The 17,257-nt window shown below is 42.5% G+C and overlaps 2 protein-coding genes across 4 annotated transcripts in view; one reads left to right on the forward strand and one right to left on the reverse strand.

Annotated features, from left to right (window-relative positions):
* Positions 1–2,254: 2,254 nt before the first annotated feature.
* On the reverse strand, positions 2,255–14,103 carry LOC141016362 (uncharacterized). 2 transcript variants are annotated; one of them, XM_073490669.1, is made up of 7 exons: positions 13,514–14,103; positions 13,197–13,395; positions 10,218–13,103; positions 7,107–7,515; positions 5,959–6,039; positions 5,464–5,544; positions 2,255–4,816 (listed from the first exon to the last, which is right to left on the reverse strand). In XM_073490669.1, exons 3-7 carry the CDS (start codon positions 10,239–10,241, stop codon positions 3,897–3,899), a joined length of 1,515 nt encoding a protein of 504 aa, XP_073346770.1. In that variant the 5' UTR covers positions 10,242–13,103; positions 13,197–13,395; positions 13,514–14,103; the 3' UTR covers positions 2,255–3,896. The 2 variants fall into 2 exon arrangements, with proteins under 2 accessions (XP_073346770.1, XP_073346769.1); XM_073490668.1 differs by lacking the exons at positions 10,218–13,103; positions 13,197–13,395; positions 13,514–14,103 and having other exon boundaries at positions 7,107–8,221.
* proca (protein C (inactivator of coagulation factors Va and VIIIa), a) overlaps positions 14,071–17,257 on the forward strand; it is a 9,367-nt gene continuing 6,180 nt past the window's right edge. The window contains exons 1-5 of one of the 2 annotated variants that reach the window (XM_073490671.1): positions 14,071–14,204; positions 14,534–14,571; positions 14,674–14,757; positions 15,834–15,991; positions 16,627–16,651. In XM_073490671.1, the coding sequence (XP_073346772.1) occupies positions 14,688–14,757; positions 15,834–15,991; positions 16,627–16,651 (253 nt within the window). In that variant the 5' untranslated portion in view covers positions 14,071–14,204; positions 14,534–14,571; positions 14,674–14,687. Of the gene's footprint in view, positions 14,205–14,473; positions 14,572–14,673; positions 14,758–15,833; positions 15,992–16,626; positions 16,652–17,257 lie in introns of those variants that run through there. The other variant, XM_073490670.1, reaches the window with a different exon arrangement.

The raw sequence follows: 17,257 nt of genomic DNA on the forward strand, positions 1-17,257 counted from the left end.
TTGGTTTGATTGAGCGATCTTTGTTACACGTCATGCTCTTCTTTCCCCCACTTCGATTTGCCTCTTCACTGTGTCTGCGTGGACGTCTGTTTGCATCCCAAAATTTATGACGATAAGTCACAGGTGTTGCTATATTTAATACTGTAGCTGCATCTGATTCATTCAGATGATTTCTTTTAGCGAACATGCAAAACCACTGATATGGTCCTTCAGTAGAGTAAGTGATGAATCCTTGTAAAGTAAATGTAAGAATATATTTTTGTGCTTTTTCAGTAATGCAGCTATTTGCTGACTCTTAACTGCATCATAGATGTGACTTTTCTACAAGCAGAACAAGTAGACTGGAGTTGGAAGATTTACTGTGTTGTGCCGAAAACGATTGATTAAACTGCTGCTGAGTTGAGATTTATGTAGAGAGCTAAACTTAATTTGTCTTGTAAAGAAGATGTGCTGCTCTGTGCGACTGCAGTTTGAACTGTGTGACAATAAAAGCTGATTGGTTCATTCTTGAATTGCCTGCTCTCTCTGGGTGTCGAGCTTCGACTTTTATTGCTGCTGAACCAACGAGGAACGTTGTTGCTGTCGCTGTTTTGAGCAAACGCATCCAAACGTACCAAATCTCTAATGCAGATTACATTATTCTTCTTGATCTTGTATGAATTATGAAAAAACACAAGCCTCAGGAGATAATTTTTAATTTCAGACAAAAACCTCAGTGCACACGAGCTGCAGACAGATGTGACACATATTGAACACCTGAGCGAGAGCTGAAGATGTTTTGTTCTTCTTACGCCACGTTTCTTCAGTCAGATCACCGACCGTCCAGAAACCGCCTGTTTTATAATTGATTGGTTGTCGTGAAAATTCACGCAGTTTTATTAATATTATGTTTTTAGATATTTAGTCATATGATGCAGCAACCTTACCATTCAAATCTTAACAAATCATGTTGAGTCAATTTTCATCAAACCTAAAAGAAATATACATAAATCCCTCTGCAGTCTTGTTCTTTATCTGGCTCGTTTCTTTTGTACCCAAATTTAAACTGGCTCCACATGGAGACAGTTTGTGACTTTCAAAGACACCTTAACTCATTTTAAGGAGAAATTCCCAGTTAGCTAAACCTCATTAAACCATCACGCTCTTGGCTTTCTAACCAGCCCAGGATCAACGCCTCACCTTGAGCCCTCTTGGTTCCTCCGTCTTGCTTCCTTCCTTATGTTCACCTGCTCCTTCACCGTTTTAAACTTCCTTTACTGATTGCTCCTCCCATCTCTTGTTCTGGTTTTAATGTAATGTAATAATAAACTTATAAATGAGTTGCAGGCAATTTGGTGAAAGCGCTTGTGAACAATCATTGAGGACGTAAGAGAAAAGTGTTCGGTGTAAAGAAATGTCCAGTATTTTCAAGCTTAAAAATGTTGAACATTGTTTTCCGGCTTGGCAGAACTTCTCCCCGAGATGTTGAAGCAGCACACCGTAGTTTTGGCCAAGAAATGTTAAAGAGAAGAGAAAGATATTCTCACTGACTGATTTTCTTTTTTTTCTGCCGAACCAAACTTGACAAACAAACTCTTCTGTTTTCATGACTGAATAAACAAACTGACACTAAACACAATTTCATGGGCTGGAAAAATGAATATTTCTGTGTTTGTATCATTACCTTATTAATATTGTAAATATTAAAATTCTGACTTTGATTTTCTTCTCCAAAATTACATAGTGGCCCTTAAACTCCATCACCACCTTTAAACATTAAAGTCGGCTCTTATACCCGTGATTTCAACATGATATGACAGATTGTAGAAATATTGATTTGCTACGTATGATATCATCTGTCGATCAACATTGTCACTGGCCTCCACGCTGCTTTCTGTTGCCTGTTTTCCAGCGAGTCTGTGACGCCAAATGTAAGAAAAAATAACAGCGAGCAAACTCATCTTCTGGAAATGGGAAAGGAGTCAATTGCTCATCTTTAGTGGGTTCACCCAGGTACTATTTGGACCGCAAAGCTGTTTCTCAGAGTGAACTTGAAGATCTGTTGACCAAAATCCAGGATGGAAACTGAATATTTATATATTGCCTGATCTTCTTTTGGTCCACACAGGAAACAACAGAAGTGAATGTTTCTGTGTGATGACCCAATGAGAAGACGGTAGCTTCTCTGAATCTGCAGTACAGTTTGTCAAACCTCAAACACCGTCGCTTTTATCTGAAATAAAATGACTAAAATAAAACGTCGGAGGACTCGTGATCAAAGCAGCCACTTTGACTACAGTTTAATTTATTTTTTTCTCTTAGGCATCATCAACATCTGCAAATACAAAATGATAAAAGCTCTAAAACTAAGCTGCAGCAAGCTGATCTCCAGGATTAAAAATAAAATGGACTCTGAGGATGCAAAGTGCTTTTTAAACATTTGAGCAAAAGAAAAAAAAAAAAAGTCTGACGACTGAAAACTCTGCGGCCAACTCTGACCGCTGTGATCTACACATCTATTCAGTGTATCGAGTGCATGATCAGATGCATTTCAAGCTGGCACATGTGAGCCTACGTGCATTTTTATATTTCAGTGAGTTGAATCATAACAGTGAATTTATCTCCACATTTAAAGGGGGGGGTATCATATTCTGTTCATTTCTTTTCATTATCATTTAGTTTCTCCAAGTTGATTTTGTTTGCAGAACTCCAATACAAAAAGGGACCACAAAAGTTGTTAGCATTAATCGTAATCCATCCAGCAGATCATCCATAACATGGCTGTCACTCTCAAGTCACTGGTCACGAGCCTGGCCATGAATACACGACTCAAGAAGGAGCAGTTTTTGCAGTGTAAGAGCGCTCTTATAGGCCATTACTTTGAGGCCTGGGCGATTAAACGATAGCGGTATGTATCAGCGATAGACACTTTGTTTATAGCAATACGGAAACAGTTTGATGAAATGTTGAATAGTTTCAACCAACTTGAAAAGCACATAGCGAATACATAAACAGCCCGTCATATTCCCTGATAGTGGAGCGTGCTACAAGTGACACGCGAACAGCCAATCATTTATCAGATGTGTGGTTCGGTTGCACCATCGCCACGTGACTGAGTCGAGCGTGTCACAGACGTTACTATGGACTGAGGTTCTCACAAGACCAGTCGTGCTCTGCCTGTAAAACTGTTGACTCACACAGCAGATGTGTCGGCCTTCTTGCGGTCTGATCAGCGGCCTAAGAGTCGCAGCCATGCCGGCAAACACATCTACCCCTTCAGCCTCTGTCCCGGTCTTCTGCTGCTCCTCTCTGTGTCACTCATCCTCCAGAGCTGCTCTTTACTGCCGGGGTGTCTCCGGGTTTGCAGCCGCTAGGTGTGTTAACATATATAATCTGTGGGCCTTGATTGAAGTGGTCAAATTCACGTTTAAAGAGGTTAAATTCGACCCTTTGCCTGATCATCAAAAGTTATGAGAATGGGACACGTCAGTAATTATCAATATCAACCGATATGAAACTCACCCTGCCCCTTACTTCCTACCAGACTGAACCACCAACCACCATGTTTCGAATGACCCAAATTCAGATCGAAGGAGATTGAATATTGAATATGATCACTTGCCTCCTGTGTGACATCACATTTATGGGAAGTCATGATTGGCTTGTTAGAAAAATAATAGAAGGCCGAGCGATAATAATATCTATTTATTCAGATACCAACAGCGAGGAGTCGCTGCAGCGTGACTTGCAAAGTGCCATAGTAACGTCCGTGAGAGAACTTTCTTCTCAAAAATGGACAATTCTGCTTTTCTAGAATACCCCCCCTTTAAAACCTGCATTTATAAATACACTGAGTGTTTGATTGGCTGTGTGTGGATGCTTCGTCTATAACTGTGCGACTGGCTGACTGGAGCGTACTATGGTGAAGGGGTGGACTCATACTCATCCCAGGTCCCATAATCTCCTGTATAATCTGGCTCTGACATAAAGCCATTTCGGATGCCTGGGAGCATGTCACAGGAGTCCGGCTGCAGAAGATACCCAGAGAACGAGCTGGTGCTCTCACGGCCGGTGTACATGCCGTTGGTGAGGCTGTCCTTCACCTGCAGCCACACACGGTCTCCCATTTTGAGATGCAGGACGATAGTCTGACTGGTGGTGGAGTGAGAGATTGATTCTGTTACTTTCACAATTGGGCGGCGGTTGAGGAAGAGGCCGACCTTAAGAATTTTGTCAGCGACAGCCAGGTTAAAGGTGAAGACGTAGGTGCCGTTGACGGGGGCAGTGTAGATACCTCTGACTGGGTTAAAGTTCCCCTGCCGGTTGTTCAGGACACGACTGAAAGCTACAGGTCGGTTTGGTTCTGGAAACGACTCGTTGATTACTGCGGAGAATGACGACTGTATGACCGGGGAGCAGGGCCCGGGTTGCCCCATCATACCCATTTCACCCATGTCACCTTTTGGCCCCATGGACCCCTGTTCACCCTTGGCACCAGCGTCACCTTTCTCCCCCATCGCCCCCATTTCTCCTTTTTGTCCATCCATTCCATCTGTGCCATCTGTGCACTCACACACTCCCTCTTCACCTTTATCACCCTTCTGGCCGCTCATCCCGGGGTCGCCGGGGCTACCCATGTCACCTAGATCACCCTTAACACCTTTGGTTCCCATAGTTCCCATGACCCCAGGCAGGCCCCGGGCTCCGGCTGGTCCAGGGGTGCCTTGTACACCCGGTGGACCCTGGACACTCTCGCAGGAGGCAGGGCACGTGCCGGTTTCTCCTTGTGGACCCTGTGTTCCCGCTGGGCCGTCCAATCCTCGGTCCCCTTTTTCTCCTGGAAACACACACGAGGAATATTTGCGTTACATTTTGATATAAAGTCAAGTGGAAAAGCATGAAACCCTCAGACATCTGAACCTCTGCATTGTCTTTTGAATTACCTCACTTGCAAATATTACAAATTAAAGAGTGTGTTGCTTTCTTTCTCTGCAATGATCCCACATCGTTCTTAATTTTTGGAGAATTCTGAAGCTGCTGAAACTGAATCTGTGTCTCGTCCCAGAAAACGTTTCCCAAAAGTAACAGCAAATACACCAACAACAGAACGAGACGGTGTATCGTCTCCACAGCGTTGACTCACCGTACTTTTGTTGCAACTTCCGGCTTTCCAGCCTTTTTTTTTTAATAGCTCGATATAAATTGTAGCGGAGCATGAGTGAGCAGAGTGATAGTGAGTTACCTGCTACAGTCGTGTGAAGGCAGTGTGTGGAAAAAACAATAAAACTCTCTGTGGACAACGGGCCGCACTCTGCAAACTGACGAGGCGACTCTTTTTCCTCCTTCCAAAACTGCCATTTCAACAAGCTGACAGTTTGTAACTGACTTAACCAGGTGGTTTTGCTACAAGGTGCTGATTCGCTGTGGAAACAGGTGCACATGCACGACTTTTTAAAAACAGCCAAATCTTGTGCTCCAGCAGACCTTTGAAACCTCGCTCGCCCTTCATCCCGGAGAAACCAACAGCTCCAGCCTGCCCTTTTTCCCCCAGGTCTCCCTTCTGACCTGCAACACACAAAGACTGGAATTACTACAAAATACAATGATAACAAGCAGATGCACTAAGTCAGTCGACCTGTTTTAAAGATCCATCAGAAGACAGATTTGTTTGCAGCACAATGAGAGAAGTATTGAAAAACATTCGACTTGGTTGGTGTTTGAGATCTGAAGTCTCTGGGCAGGTTGACAAACATAAAAACATAAACAAGGAACATCAAAAAACTTAACATTTAAAGGGAGGATGTGAATCTTTCTATCTTTTTGCGCCATCTGGTGGCAGAATATATTTCTACTCCCAAAGAGAAGAAGCGGCTCGAAGGAGATGGCCTGTAGGCGTTAAGGCCGAGCTGAAACAACACTGAGGTTTTGTAATGTTTGTCATCACCAGCGCGGCGACAGAGTTCCTGATGTGTTACTCACCCTTCATCCCCGGACGGCCTGTGAATCCTGGACGACCTTTGAGCCCCGTCATTCCTCTTAGCCCAGGACTTCCAGGTACACCTGAGCAAAGATCAGAGTCAGGTCAGTTTGTACAAAAACATTTTTTATATATATATATATGTATATATATATATATATATATATATATATATATATATATATAAAAGATCTCCTTTCATAGTTTATGATTTTTGCTTTGGTAATTAATAACTTTTGAAATGGACAGTTTTTCTGCACCAAATGTTCTTTTGTTGAAGCAAACTGTTCATCTTTATCGAGTGGTCCTGTGGATATTTGTGATCAGTTTCTGAACATCATGTCACAGTTTAGGCTTTTAACGATGATATTATACACAACATAACATAACATTGTTCAAAATCTAAACAAACCCCCATCTCCTGTCTGTTGCAAGAGCTGTCGGTCACCTAGATATTTTTCAGCAGTTATACCAAATCAAGCATCTGGTATTTTTGGTGTTGACAAGAAACAAATTGACTAGTACTGTTAATCCGACTGGGGATCAACAGAGTTTTTAACTATTTAACTATTACTTAAGATGTTATTTACACCCTCGACGTGAGGTCGAGCTCGTGCACCCACTTCAGATGGGGTGCAGGCGAACACAGCTACAGTGAAGACTTAATCTTAAAAAAGGGAGTGACTAACATCTTTTCAAATCAATTTGGGATTGACGAGCTGAATGCAGCCATTTTATGTTTGGTTGTTTTTTTGGTTGTTTTTCCGTTTTGAAACAAGTCCCCAGCTACTTTGGTTGTTTAGGAGAACGCTGCAGGGCTGTTGTACTGTGAAGCTCCAGAAATGTTGAGTGAACTATGAAACTTCACCTGATTTCCATCAGCATGCAGGGAGGAGATGATGACTGGATTTTACTTGTTGGGTGAACTGTTCCTTTGATAATCTATGGCAAACTGTGCTTGACAAGAAAGGAAGCTTTTGTTTAAGGAAAAAACAAGATTTATTCTTTAGCTTCACCTCAGAAGCTTAGGTTACTTCCCACATCAGACCTGACAAACACAGGCTGGTTTCTGGTTCACACCTGGCACTGAGTCAGCTGTCTATGTTTTTTTCACCAAATCCAAACAGGTCATGTAAAGTGATCTACGTACCTCGAGGGCCCCGGTCTCCACGGTCTCCTTTAGGACCCATGGTGCCCTTGCAGTGCATACAGAGGCAGACAATTGGGATCTGGTCCATTGGGATCCCTGAGTTCAGCATCATCTCGCAGATTTCCGGGTCAGGCAAGAGGGGCATCCCGGGGCCGCCGGCCGCGAGCATCCGCATCCCGTCGTCAGTCAAGTTGTCACCGTGAGGCCACGTGAACAGGCCGCTGGGGAGTTCGGGACCTTCGGCAGAGTCGGAAACCGTGTCACCAAAAGGCCACGTGGGCAGACCGCTGCGGGTCCTCGGTCCTTCACTAGACTGGTCATTTGATTCATCCTCTCCACTGCCATGGTATGGCATCCTGGCTGAGCAGAAGGAGGAGAGGACGAGGAGTCCCAGCAGCCTCGATAACATCTGGAGGAAGAGGAGGATGATGGGAGCCCAGAGGAGGCAGGTCAGATAATTACACCGGGAAAAATCAGCATCTTTACACGTCATTCGTCAGAGTGTTCAGTCGGTTTGTTCGTATTTCTTTATGAGCTGCATTCCTGCAACACCTTCAGATGTTTGTGTCATATCAAGTTGACATTACATGAATATGAGCTGACTTTCTTGTCGGGAGGTGGAGGGGACAGCGGCGGCGTCACAAGAGACGGAGTCCTAACGTTCGGAAGTGTGAAAACACTTCTTTAATGATTTAACCAGAGCACAAGCTCAGCGTGGTCACTATATAAATCTGAAAGAAACACTTCGACACTTCTCACTGTGTCGTAACCAGCTAAAATTCAGAGATTTGAGATACTTTGATTTACATTTACAACTTTTTCTTTTCTTTTCTGCTGATCCATTTTCTAAGTCTGATCTAAATTGTTTTCTCTCCTGCGCTCGTGACTTGTGATCAGATGGGGGAAAAAATGTTGCAGGATAATCTTTCTCTTTTTTACCATCTGTGAAAAAAACACAGAGATCAGGTTCTGAACTTCATGACACAGTTTAGGCTTTTAACATAACAACATTATTTTATTTTTTATTTTTTTCATTAAAGATTTTTTATTATTTTCATGTGTGAAAGAGTAAATTATTTTTTTTTTCTATTGAAAAAAAATATTTTTGTACTCGGTTACACACATGAAAACTGATCATGAAAACCAACTTCGAAAATGTTTTTTTCCCATCTATGGAAAAAAAAATCTTTTTTTTTTCAAGTTTTTTGTGAAACCAAGTAAGAAAAAATTACGTTTTTTAACTGTTTCACACATGAAAAATAAAAATAAAAATTCTTTAGTGAGAAAAAAAGTTTTTTTTGAATCACCTGGAAAAAATATTCAAGAGGATTTCTTTTCCCCACACATGAACATTTTTTTTCTTCTGAAAAATATGTTTTTTTCACAGATAGAAATAAAGGAAGAAAGATTGTCCTGAAAAACTGGATCACAAGTCATAAATGCAGGAGAGAAAACAATTTAGATCAGACTTAGACAGTGGATCAGCAGATCACCACATCCATTTTCGAAGTTGGTTTGTGAAAAAAAATCTTGAATATTTTTTCCAGGTGATTAAAAAAAAAACAACTTTTTTTTCCTCCCTAAAGAGTTTTTATTTTAATGTGTGAAACTGAGTTAAAAAAAAATCTATTTAACAAAAAAAACTTCTTTTTTTTTCATAGATGGAAAAAAATGTGTGGAACTAAGAAAGATCATCCTGGCAAAAAAATTACCAGATCACAAGACATAAACACAAGAGAAGAAGATAATTTAGATCAGACTTAGAGATGGATCACCAGAAAAAACCTCAGTAAATGTAAATCATAGTATCTCAATGTAACGTAAATCAGAGTCTCACTACGGTTTGGTTTAGATCTGCACACAGCAGCTGAGCCAGAGCGAAGGATTTTATCATCTCCATCTCTGACCGACGCTGTGACCTCACCACACACATTCATCAGTGCTTTCACATGGAAACTCCCATTTTCATTGCCCTCCTCTTGTTTCCTCCAGGAGACACAAATCTTTCAGACTTTTGTAGTCCGCTGTGCTGTCGTGCCTCGTCGTCCTCAGTGTGAGGCGAACAGAGGAATGGAGAGGAGGCAGAATATTTAAACATGTTTCAGTCGATCCTGAGAGAAGAATTCACGTTTCTGATTTCAAGTTTTAAAGGAAAGCGGCTGTAAAATCTGAGATTCTCTAAAATGGATGAATGGATAAATATGACTTTATGCCACAGATAAGTTTACACCAGAGGGCAGATTGTTCTGCATTTTCTGACAGTTAGAAGTCAAATTATTTGACATTAAAAGCACTGTTGCGTTTGACTTTTTATTTTGTTATTTTCATTCTTTAAATGTCACCAAAATGCAGGAAACACAAGCCTTGAATTAAAAAAATTCAATAGTGGGACGCCCTGAACCCCGACTTGGTTTTGAAATCATCTGTATTTTTGAGGCGTAAGCGATGGAAAGTATGACTGACGCTTCAACAGCTCGTCTTTTTCTTCTTCTTCATCTTCGAGAGATGGATGCATTTACAGCTTTCCAACATCTGGCTGAAATCCAGTCGAGCCATCAGACTTCAGTCTCCAATGTTTTCTTGGATGCAGTTTCACTTCGTTGTTCAAAAGCCGTCTGAGCTGCATTAGATGCACTAAGTGACTCAGTGTGATCAAAGATGTATTAAAATTATTTTTTTTATCCAAATATGAGACACTTAAGTGCACTGAAAGCTGCGGCCACATTGATGAACAGATTTTGGCCCAGGTAACCCCTGCTATCTCTCGCTTTGTAATCTTTGTGCTGCGTGACAAAACAGACGGATCCGGCTTTTAAAAGCAAATGAAAACTCTCTGCTGGGGCTCAATTTTTTTTAATTGTACCTCATCTAATCACTGGTGAGCTCATGAGTAAGACACAACTGTTCAAAACTGAAAGACAAAATTATTATGAGAATTTCTTAAAAACTTTTTGAAACATTTTGTGAATTTGTTTTCTACAAAAAAGTGCAGAAAGTCTTAAAACAACCATTTGAACGTGATTCTCAAAAAACCAAACTAAATTATACTCCAGCCAACCTGAGCTGCTCCCAGATTTAAAGAATAAAATCCTCTGAGGCGTTTTGACTCACCGCTCCGTCCGAGATGTGCAGCATCGTCTTGAAGAAGCACTTGTGGGTAGATGAGCAGGATGGAGGAGGCTTTGATCCATTTATAAACCTCGCCCGAAACAAAACTTCTTTCAGCCTCCGTCTCACCTGCCGGGCCCGCAGACAAAGGCTGAGGACGGGGGGGAGCAGGGGGAGGCAGGGAGGGGAGGCCCGTCTTCATTGTCCTGCCGAGGAGGAACTGGGCCTTCTGCCTGCGACGTGACCTCCTTCACCATGAAACAGCAAAAATATATTGAGAGCAGAAAGAAGAGACGCCTTCTCTGTTTATCTCTCCATCGTTCTCCACCCTCCTCTTTCTCCCATCGTCCTTTCAGAGAGAAGCTTTCCACTTTTATGTTTTCACTTCTTTATTCATCGTCCGTCTGTAAATCCCCGGAACGTTCTGTCCGACCCAGAATGAATGTTGGCGATTTACGTTTGTTCAAACGCTGGTTCACTTCTATGTTCTGGTCCCGGTTAGGAAGAGATCTAGTTCTGATTGAAACACCCGGCTCTGTCGCTACAAACATGTCCCGATAAATGACATCACCAGACCAGTGTCTTCAGTGTTGAGCAGCTCTGAAGAGACTTCAGCCTCTGGATAAACATTTAGAAGATTCTGTTTTTCGGAAAGACTTTCAGTTTATCTTCATCTACATTACATTGAGCCTTTATCAGAAGGCGAAGCTTCACATGTCAGATCCCCGTCAGTAGAGCTCTTCTATATCCAAACCGACTTCAGACTCTTTCTTTTCTTATTTCTTTGTAGAATATTATTTAATAGCTGCGTTTACATGGACCCTAATGTTCCACTAATAACAGGGAAAACACACGAGAGGCTTCACAGCAGGCGGAGCCACTTCTCATTAAACACTTACGGGGATGTAAACGCACGTCTGATCACTTCTGTGTAACCAGTCGAGCTGGAGTCTCGTCACAGTGATTTGAATCTGATTGAAGAATAAGAACGAGGGATTGACCGAGTATCGGGTCGATATTCAGCATTTTTCCGATTTTTCTGTCAGAATGTTGATAAAATAAACTAATTAAAAAATGTGCTGCTTTGGCTCTGATGCAGCTTCCTCCCGCCCACGACACGATTAATATCCTCTAAACACTGAGTAATCTGGATCTGCAAAGTAACTAGTAACTGAAGTTATCAAATCAATGTAGTGGAGAGGAAGTTAAAAGTAACAGAAAATGGAAATATTCAAGTAAAAGTACCTGAAAATTGTACCGAAGAACAGAACTTGAGTAAATTGGACTTTTTATTTCATCACTCATTGTTTGAAATTTTGACACCAAGATTTATTTTTCTTACTGCAAATGAATCTCTGTCCCAAATATAGTTTTTCAGTCTCCTTGATTTCTAATAATCTGTGTCGGTATCGGCCCTGAAAGAGCCGTATCGCTCGACCCCTAATAAAAGATATAAACGGGTGAATTGTTGATTAATGTGCAGCGACCGGCCTCGTCCTGTCTCGTTAGTGACACTCGCCTCGACCCTGTGAGGCAGTGAGTGTTTTTGCAGTGTACGTTGCTGATTTTGTTTTCTCGTCCTCAGCAGCTCAGTTGGCACAAGAAGCTGCTCGACAATACAGTAACTCAACACTGTGGACGCTCTTCACAATGAGCAGCCTACTTTAACAGCAGGGGACAATGACTTAATCCTGTAACGAGCCCTCGTGGGATTATCTGGATATTAATACAACTAATTACAAACACGAGAAGAAACAAATGGAGACAAGTGAAGACTTGATTGAAGACAAACTGTGACAGAGCAGTGTGACACTTCAAACATCCGTTCTCGTCCTCGTGTACTTTATATTCAGTGAAGCCCTGAATGTAAAGTGTTTTACGTCGAAGCATTTGAGGACTTTCTTCACCTCCGTCTCTCGGCCTCCCTTTCCCTCTCACTCTTGTCTTTCGCTGTTTCCGTCTTTTTGTTTGTCACTTTCGGTGTTGATGAGCGATAAGATAAGAAGCTCAGGGCTGTAAACAGATCTCCTTCAGAGGACTCGCTGCAGACGCCAGGCGAGAACAATTCAACTGAAACTAAAAGTGGACTCGAAGACAAACAAACAGGTTGTCAGTTCATCTAATCAATGGAAGAGACGACATCTGGTTATTGTTCACAAGAAATAGTTCCAGGAAGTAACTAAAAACACACATAAGAGGTTTTTCGGGGCGTCTGGTGGTCAACATTTAAATGTCCATACTGGTTCCAATTGGTTGATTGATTAATAAGCAGTCTACAAAGTTATTAACAGCAGTTTTGATCGATTGATTGTTTAAGAAGCAATCGCTGTCTCCTTCCAGCTTCTCCAATGTGAGTGAGTTTTATAGCAGCTCAAAGCTCAAAGCTTTCGGTTCTGATCTGATTATCGGACATGAAGTAGACCTTAAAATGGTAGAGCTGCAGCGTAATATGTCTCTATACATAATCCGTTAATTGTTCTCCAGGCTCGTGTTGTTTTGAGGTCAGATAGGACTTATTTTTATGTAACTTTTAAATCTAATCGGGTAAATTTTGCCTGATCGTGCCTGAAAATGTGTCTTGATTAGAATATTTATTTTTAAGTTTGTCATAATCAGAAATTATCTGCACCTTCGACCAGAAACATCGACTGTACGTCAAAACCTGCATCGGACAAACTAACAAAGACAAAAAGACTAATCCCGTTTATGACAAACAGTTCCTGGGAAGCGGAGGGAACAAACAGGAAGCAGCGGGCCAGTTCTCGGACCCCCATCACAAGAGAGACAGGCTTGGGAGCGCCGCGCCCTCCCTGGGCACTTTTCCAAAACACCCCATCGCCGAATCGCCCCTGGAACCAGAGACGGCTGCTTTATGCTCCAGCTTTTATTCTGAAAAATCAAAACAGATGAAGACACAAAGGAAAACCGAGCCAAGGGAACCAGGCTGAGGCACAAGAGAAGACAAAGAGATGAATAGTTAACCTTGATAAGTGTCCTCGTTTCCACAGCCGGCGGTGCTCAGCGACACCCCGGAGGGCGGCGCGGGTTTCACACCTGTACCTGTTCACTGTAAACAACAGGAGTCCTGTTTGAAGGGTCTGACTGTGTACAGAGGCGCTGACGGGCCAGCTGAGGTTAGCTGTGGGCTGCAGAGAGATGACAGTCTGTCCCGTATGTTACCCTGAGGAGAGAGGTCACGTTCAGAGATCATGTGACCGCTGTGACACACATGATATATAAACAGTCAGTGTGTTGGTGTGTTCACAGCTGAACAACATGTGTCTGGCTCTATATCTCACCTGTGCTTTCCACAAGCTGTTTCATGGCAACTTCAAGAGGTTTAAAACAAAAAAATAAAACTAGATATCTTCACTGCTCTGCTGGAGACCTACAGTCACTGCCCCTGTCAGCTCCACATCACAGTCTAACATGGTCCAAGTTCAAACTTAGTAACGATATCACTGTAAATGAACGGTATTTGTAATGAAGACAATGGTATCAGAACATCTTTGAACAGTTTTGTTTTAAAGAAATGATAATAAGTTTATCTTGTAAGATAAATGAATCCATTCTAATATGAAAACGCTCCTTGTTATCTCAAGATCACTGCATTTAATAAACTAATTGCACCTGGCCGAGGCTTTCAGAGCCGTTTTGTCTCGATTCAAACTTTTGTCCTGTTTTTTTTGTGATAGTTCATCAGTGAGATGCAGAAATGGAGGTCGTTGTCGCTGCTGACGCTTCACAGGGCCTCTGTCTGTAGGAAGATCTCAGACTTTGGTGAAACGGGCCTCGGCTCTGTTGTGGAGGTGAGTGGGTGGAGGTTAAAGGGGAGGTGTTTTATGTGTGTGTGTTTGTGTGTGTTGACAGTGCTGGCAGACGGTGTTCAGCTGCAGACTGTGGACTCTCAGTAAACACTGGCAGTTAGTCATTAACACACCAGAAACAGATCAAACCATCGTCTCCGTCCGCGGCTTCCATTCTTCACACGTAAGTACAAAAACTCTCCTCCGTCTCTGAAATCCGCCCGTTCTTTTGTGTCTTGGTTTCGGTGATGACGTGATGGTTTTGATGGAGGTGGTCTCGGCTTCGCTCCGGGCTCTGCAGCCCCTGACGTTCAGGTGGTGGGGTCAAAGGTCGTGGGGGTTCAAACAGGGATCGTCTCCTGCTGTGTGTGTGTGTGTGTGTGTGGAGGCTTCTGTGTTTTCAGCTGCAGAGGATCAATACGGTCGAAATGTTTCACAGAAGCTGCTGAGTGATTACTTCAAACGTTCACTGAGAACAGAATTGACACATTTTGTCTTCGGTCTCGTCTCCAGCTGTTCCAGAGTTCATCTTTTGATCCCGCGGTCATTTGGTAAGTCACATTCACCGTCGTGTAGATGTGGATTATGAATATTAATGTTTGTGTCAGTGTTTCTGAAACGCCGTGTGTCTGCTCACGTCTCATTGGCTGCAGGTTTGACCGAGGTCATGTCCCGCCTCGTGCTCTGTGTGTCCGTCACCGTTGCTCTGTGGTCGGCGTCAGTGCTCAGTCTGTCAGGTGGGTGTGCTGAACGAACGGACTTGTACTGAAATACTGTTGATCCCTTTGGCAGAGCTCTGCAGCTGCTCCTCACCTCTGCTGCAGGATACATCAGCTGCTACAAGCTAACACATCTCTGACCGACACGTTATTATGGATCCCACCGGACTTCTCGTAAGACTTGGCCTCTGATTGGCTTGTGGCTATTGTTGCATTATGGTGAAGCCTTCGTGGCTTTGTGGTCCTGGTACTCCATGATAATTACATTTATCACATTTTATTGACGGGACAAGGTGAGAAAAGCAGTAAAGTTCAACTGATAGACTCCTTCCTGTCAAAAACCTGAATATATCTGGCTCTGGTGGTCCAGAACAGGAAGGGAGATCGGTGGGACCCGCGCCCACAGCCGAGTGACTGTTCTTGGCTGTCCTCCATTGTCCACACACCCCCGGGTGCCCTGTAGTCCACTGGACAACCAGAGGGGGGGGAGGTTATTGGGCCACAATGGTTTTATTGTTTTATCACACCACAAATGAGACTAGAATTAGCTTGCTTGCTATTTCCTCACTGTATGTTCAGTGGTTGTTTTTCTCTCGGTTTGTAAAAGAAACAGCCAGCAGCAGAGACGATGGAGCAGATTTTGAGTTCTAGTTTTCCCGGTAAACACCCCGACCACTTTGGCTGTCGCAGCTGCAGTGTCTCTGGGCTTGTTAGCTCTTCCTGTCAATCCCAGAGACACTCTCGCAGCGAAGAGCAGCTCCGGAGGATCACTGATCCCGAGAGGAGCAGCAGAAGAGACCGGGAGAGAGGCCCAAGAGGTCGGTGTGTTTCCTGGGGAGACTAATTTTTTTGTCTATCGTGGCTCTAAAACTACAGCGTGTCAACACAATGTTCATTCAACTGTTCTGGAGATTTTGTTCATATTTCACGATCTTCATCTTTTGTGTTTGAGATCTGCAGGACTTGACTGAAATACGACTGTTGAAAGTTAATCCCAGAAAAATAAGATCTAATTCACGACAGACAGTCTGCTGCATGAAGACGTCTTTCAGCTGTTGAATTCGTCCTCTTCGTCTTTTCTTCTGGCCGCTCAGTGTTCTCGGACGCTCCGAAGGCTCACATGCTGCTCCGCTCTCGCCGGGCCAACTCCTTCCTGGAGGAGCTGAAACCGGCTTCACTGGAGCGCGAATGTGTGGAGGAGAAATGTGACTTTGAAGAAGCCAGAGAGATTTTCCAAACCAGGGAAGCCACAGTGAGATGTTTTCTGTTTCTACCAGACAAAACTGCTTTACTGCATGTTGAGTTTCTCATTTCACTTTTTAAAGTTTCGTACAAATTATTTATATACATAACATTAATGTGGATTATTATTCTTTTCTCTTTCCAATTGCTTAGTTTAAAGGAGCACTCTGTAGTTTTGTGGAGTAAATGTTAATGAGAAGAGAATCAAACTCTTTGTTTTCATGACTGAATAAACAAACTGACCTTAAAGAACAACACAGTTTATATTGTTTATACTTTCTAGCTTCAAACAGTGTTCTGGGACCTTAATTTTGGTCTGAAGACAGCTTGTTTATTCGCTTATTGAAAAAGTTTGTATTATTCCTTCATTAATATTGTAAATATTAAAAATCTGAGTTTGAATTTCTTCTAAAAACTACATAATGTCCCTTTAAAAATGTACTTTTACTATTCACTGAAAGCAGAACTGATGACCTGTGTTGTCATAAAATCACAGTTGGAAGACGAACAAAATAATGCCTCTGAAACCTCCGATGTCTGTGATAGTTGTTCGCTGTGATCTGATTCTCTGGGTTGAACATGTGAATGAATCCTTGTTCTCATGATGAGTTTCATCACTGACTTTCTGTTTTTGTGTGTTTGCAGCTGGAGTTCTGGACGGTGTACACAGGTATGAAACTCTGAACCAGTAAACCTTTGCTCTCCTGCCTCTACATGTTTAAAACAAAGCATAAAAGACATGAATTAAATATATAAAATCTAAATGTTTAAACCGATTTTCCTAATAATGACGACGTTGTTGGACCTGCAGCTTCTTCAGTTTCAGCAGAGTAGACTCGGCATCGGTGCTTTGCTTCCTCTCACAGTTACCTGAGCGACCGATAATTAAATGTGTGGACACAAGAAAGCCACTTAAAGGATCAGTTCACCCAAAAATGAAAATTCAGCCATTTTTAAACACAGATTAATAATGGGACAGAGAAGATGATAGACTTTAAAAAATGTCCCAGTGAAACTGACTTTCTAGTTTGCTGCTGGAGTTTATCTTTTGTCAGCTGATGGAGGGAAACTTATTGGAAAATGTCAATTCAACATCTCTTCTGACGTTGGCATGAACATTAAGGGCATAAAATGTTTTTAAAAAATGAATTACAAAGCGACTATAACGTGGCAATGAGATTCAACTTCTCGTCTGTGTCTTGTCTGATGTCTCTGTCAGTCTCCAGCATGCGACTCTGCAGAGCACTGTGTGAAATGTATTGATGTTGAGCCGACT

The sequence above is a fragment of the Pagrus major genome, chromosome 21 (assembly GCF_040436345.1).
Source record: "Pagrus major chromosome 21, Pma_NU_1.0".
Lineage (NCBI taxonomy): Eukaryota > Metazoa > Chordata > Actinopteri > Spariformes > Sparidae > Pagrus > Pagrus major.

Coding starts and splice junctions, on each gene's coding strand:
- LOC141016362 (XM_073490668.1), bottom strand. CDS start 7,599: ATGACGTGTAAAGATGCTGATTTTTCCCGGTGTAATTATCTGACCTGC. Junction 6,040..7,106: donor TGGAGACCGGGGCCCTCGAG/GTACGTAGATCA, acceptor ATCTTTGCTCAG/GTGTACCTGGAAGTCCTGGG. Junction 5,545..5,958: donor AGGCCGTCCGGGGATGAAGG/GTGAGTAACACA, acceptor TGTGTGTTGCAG/GTCAGAAGGGAGACCTGGGG.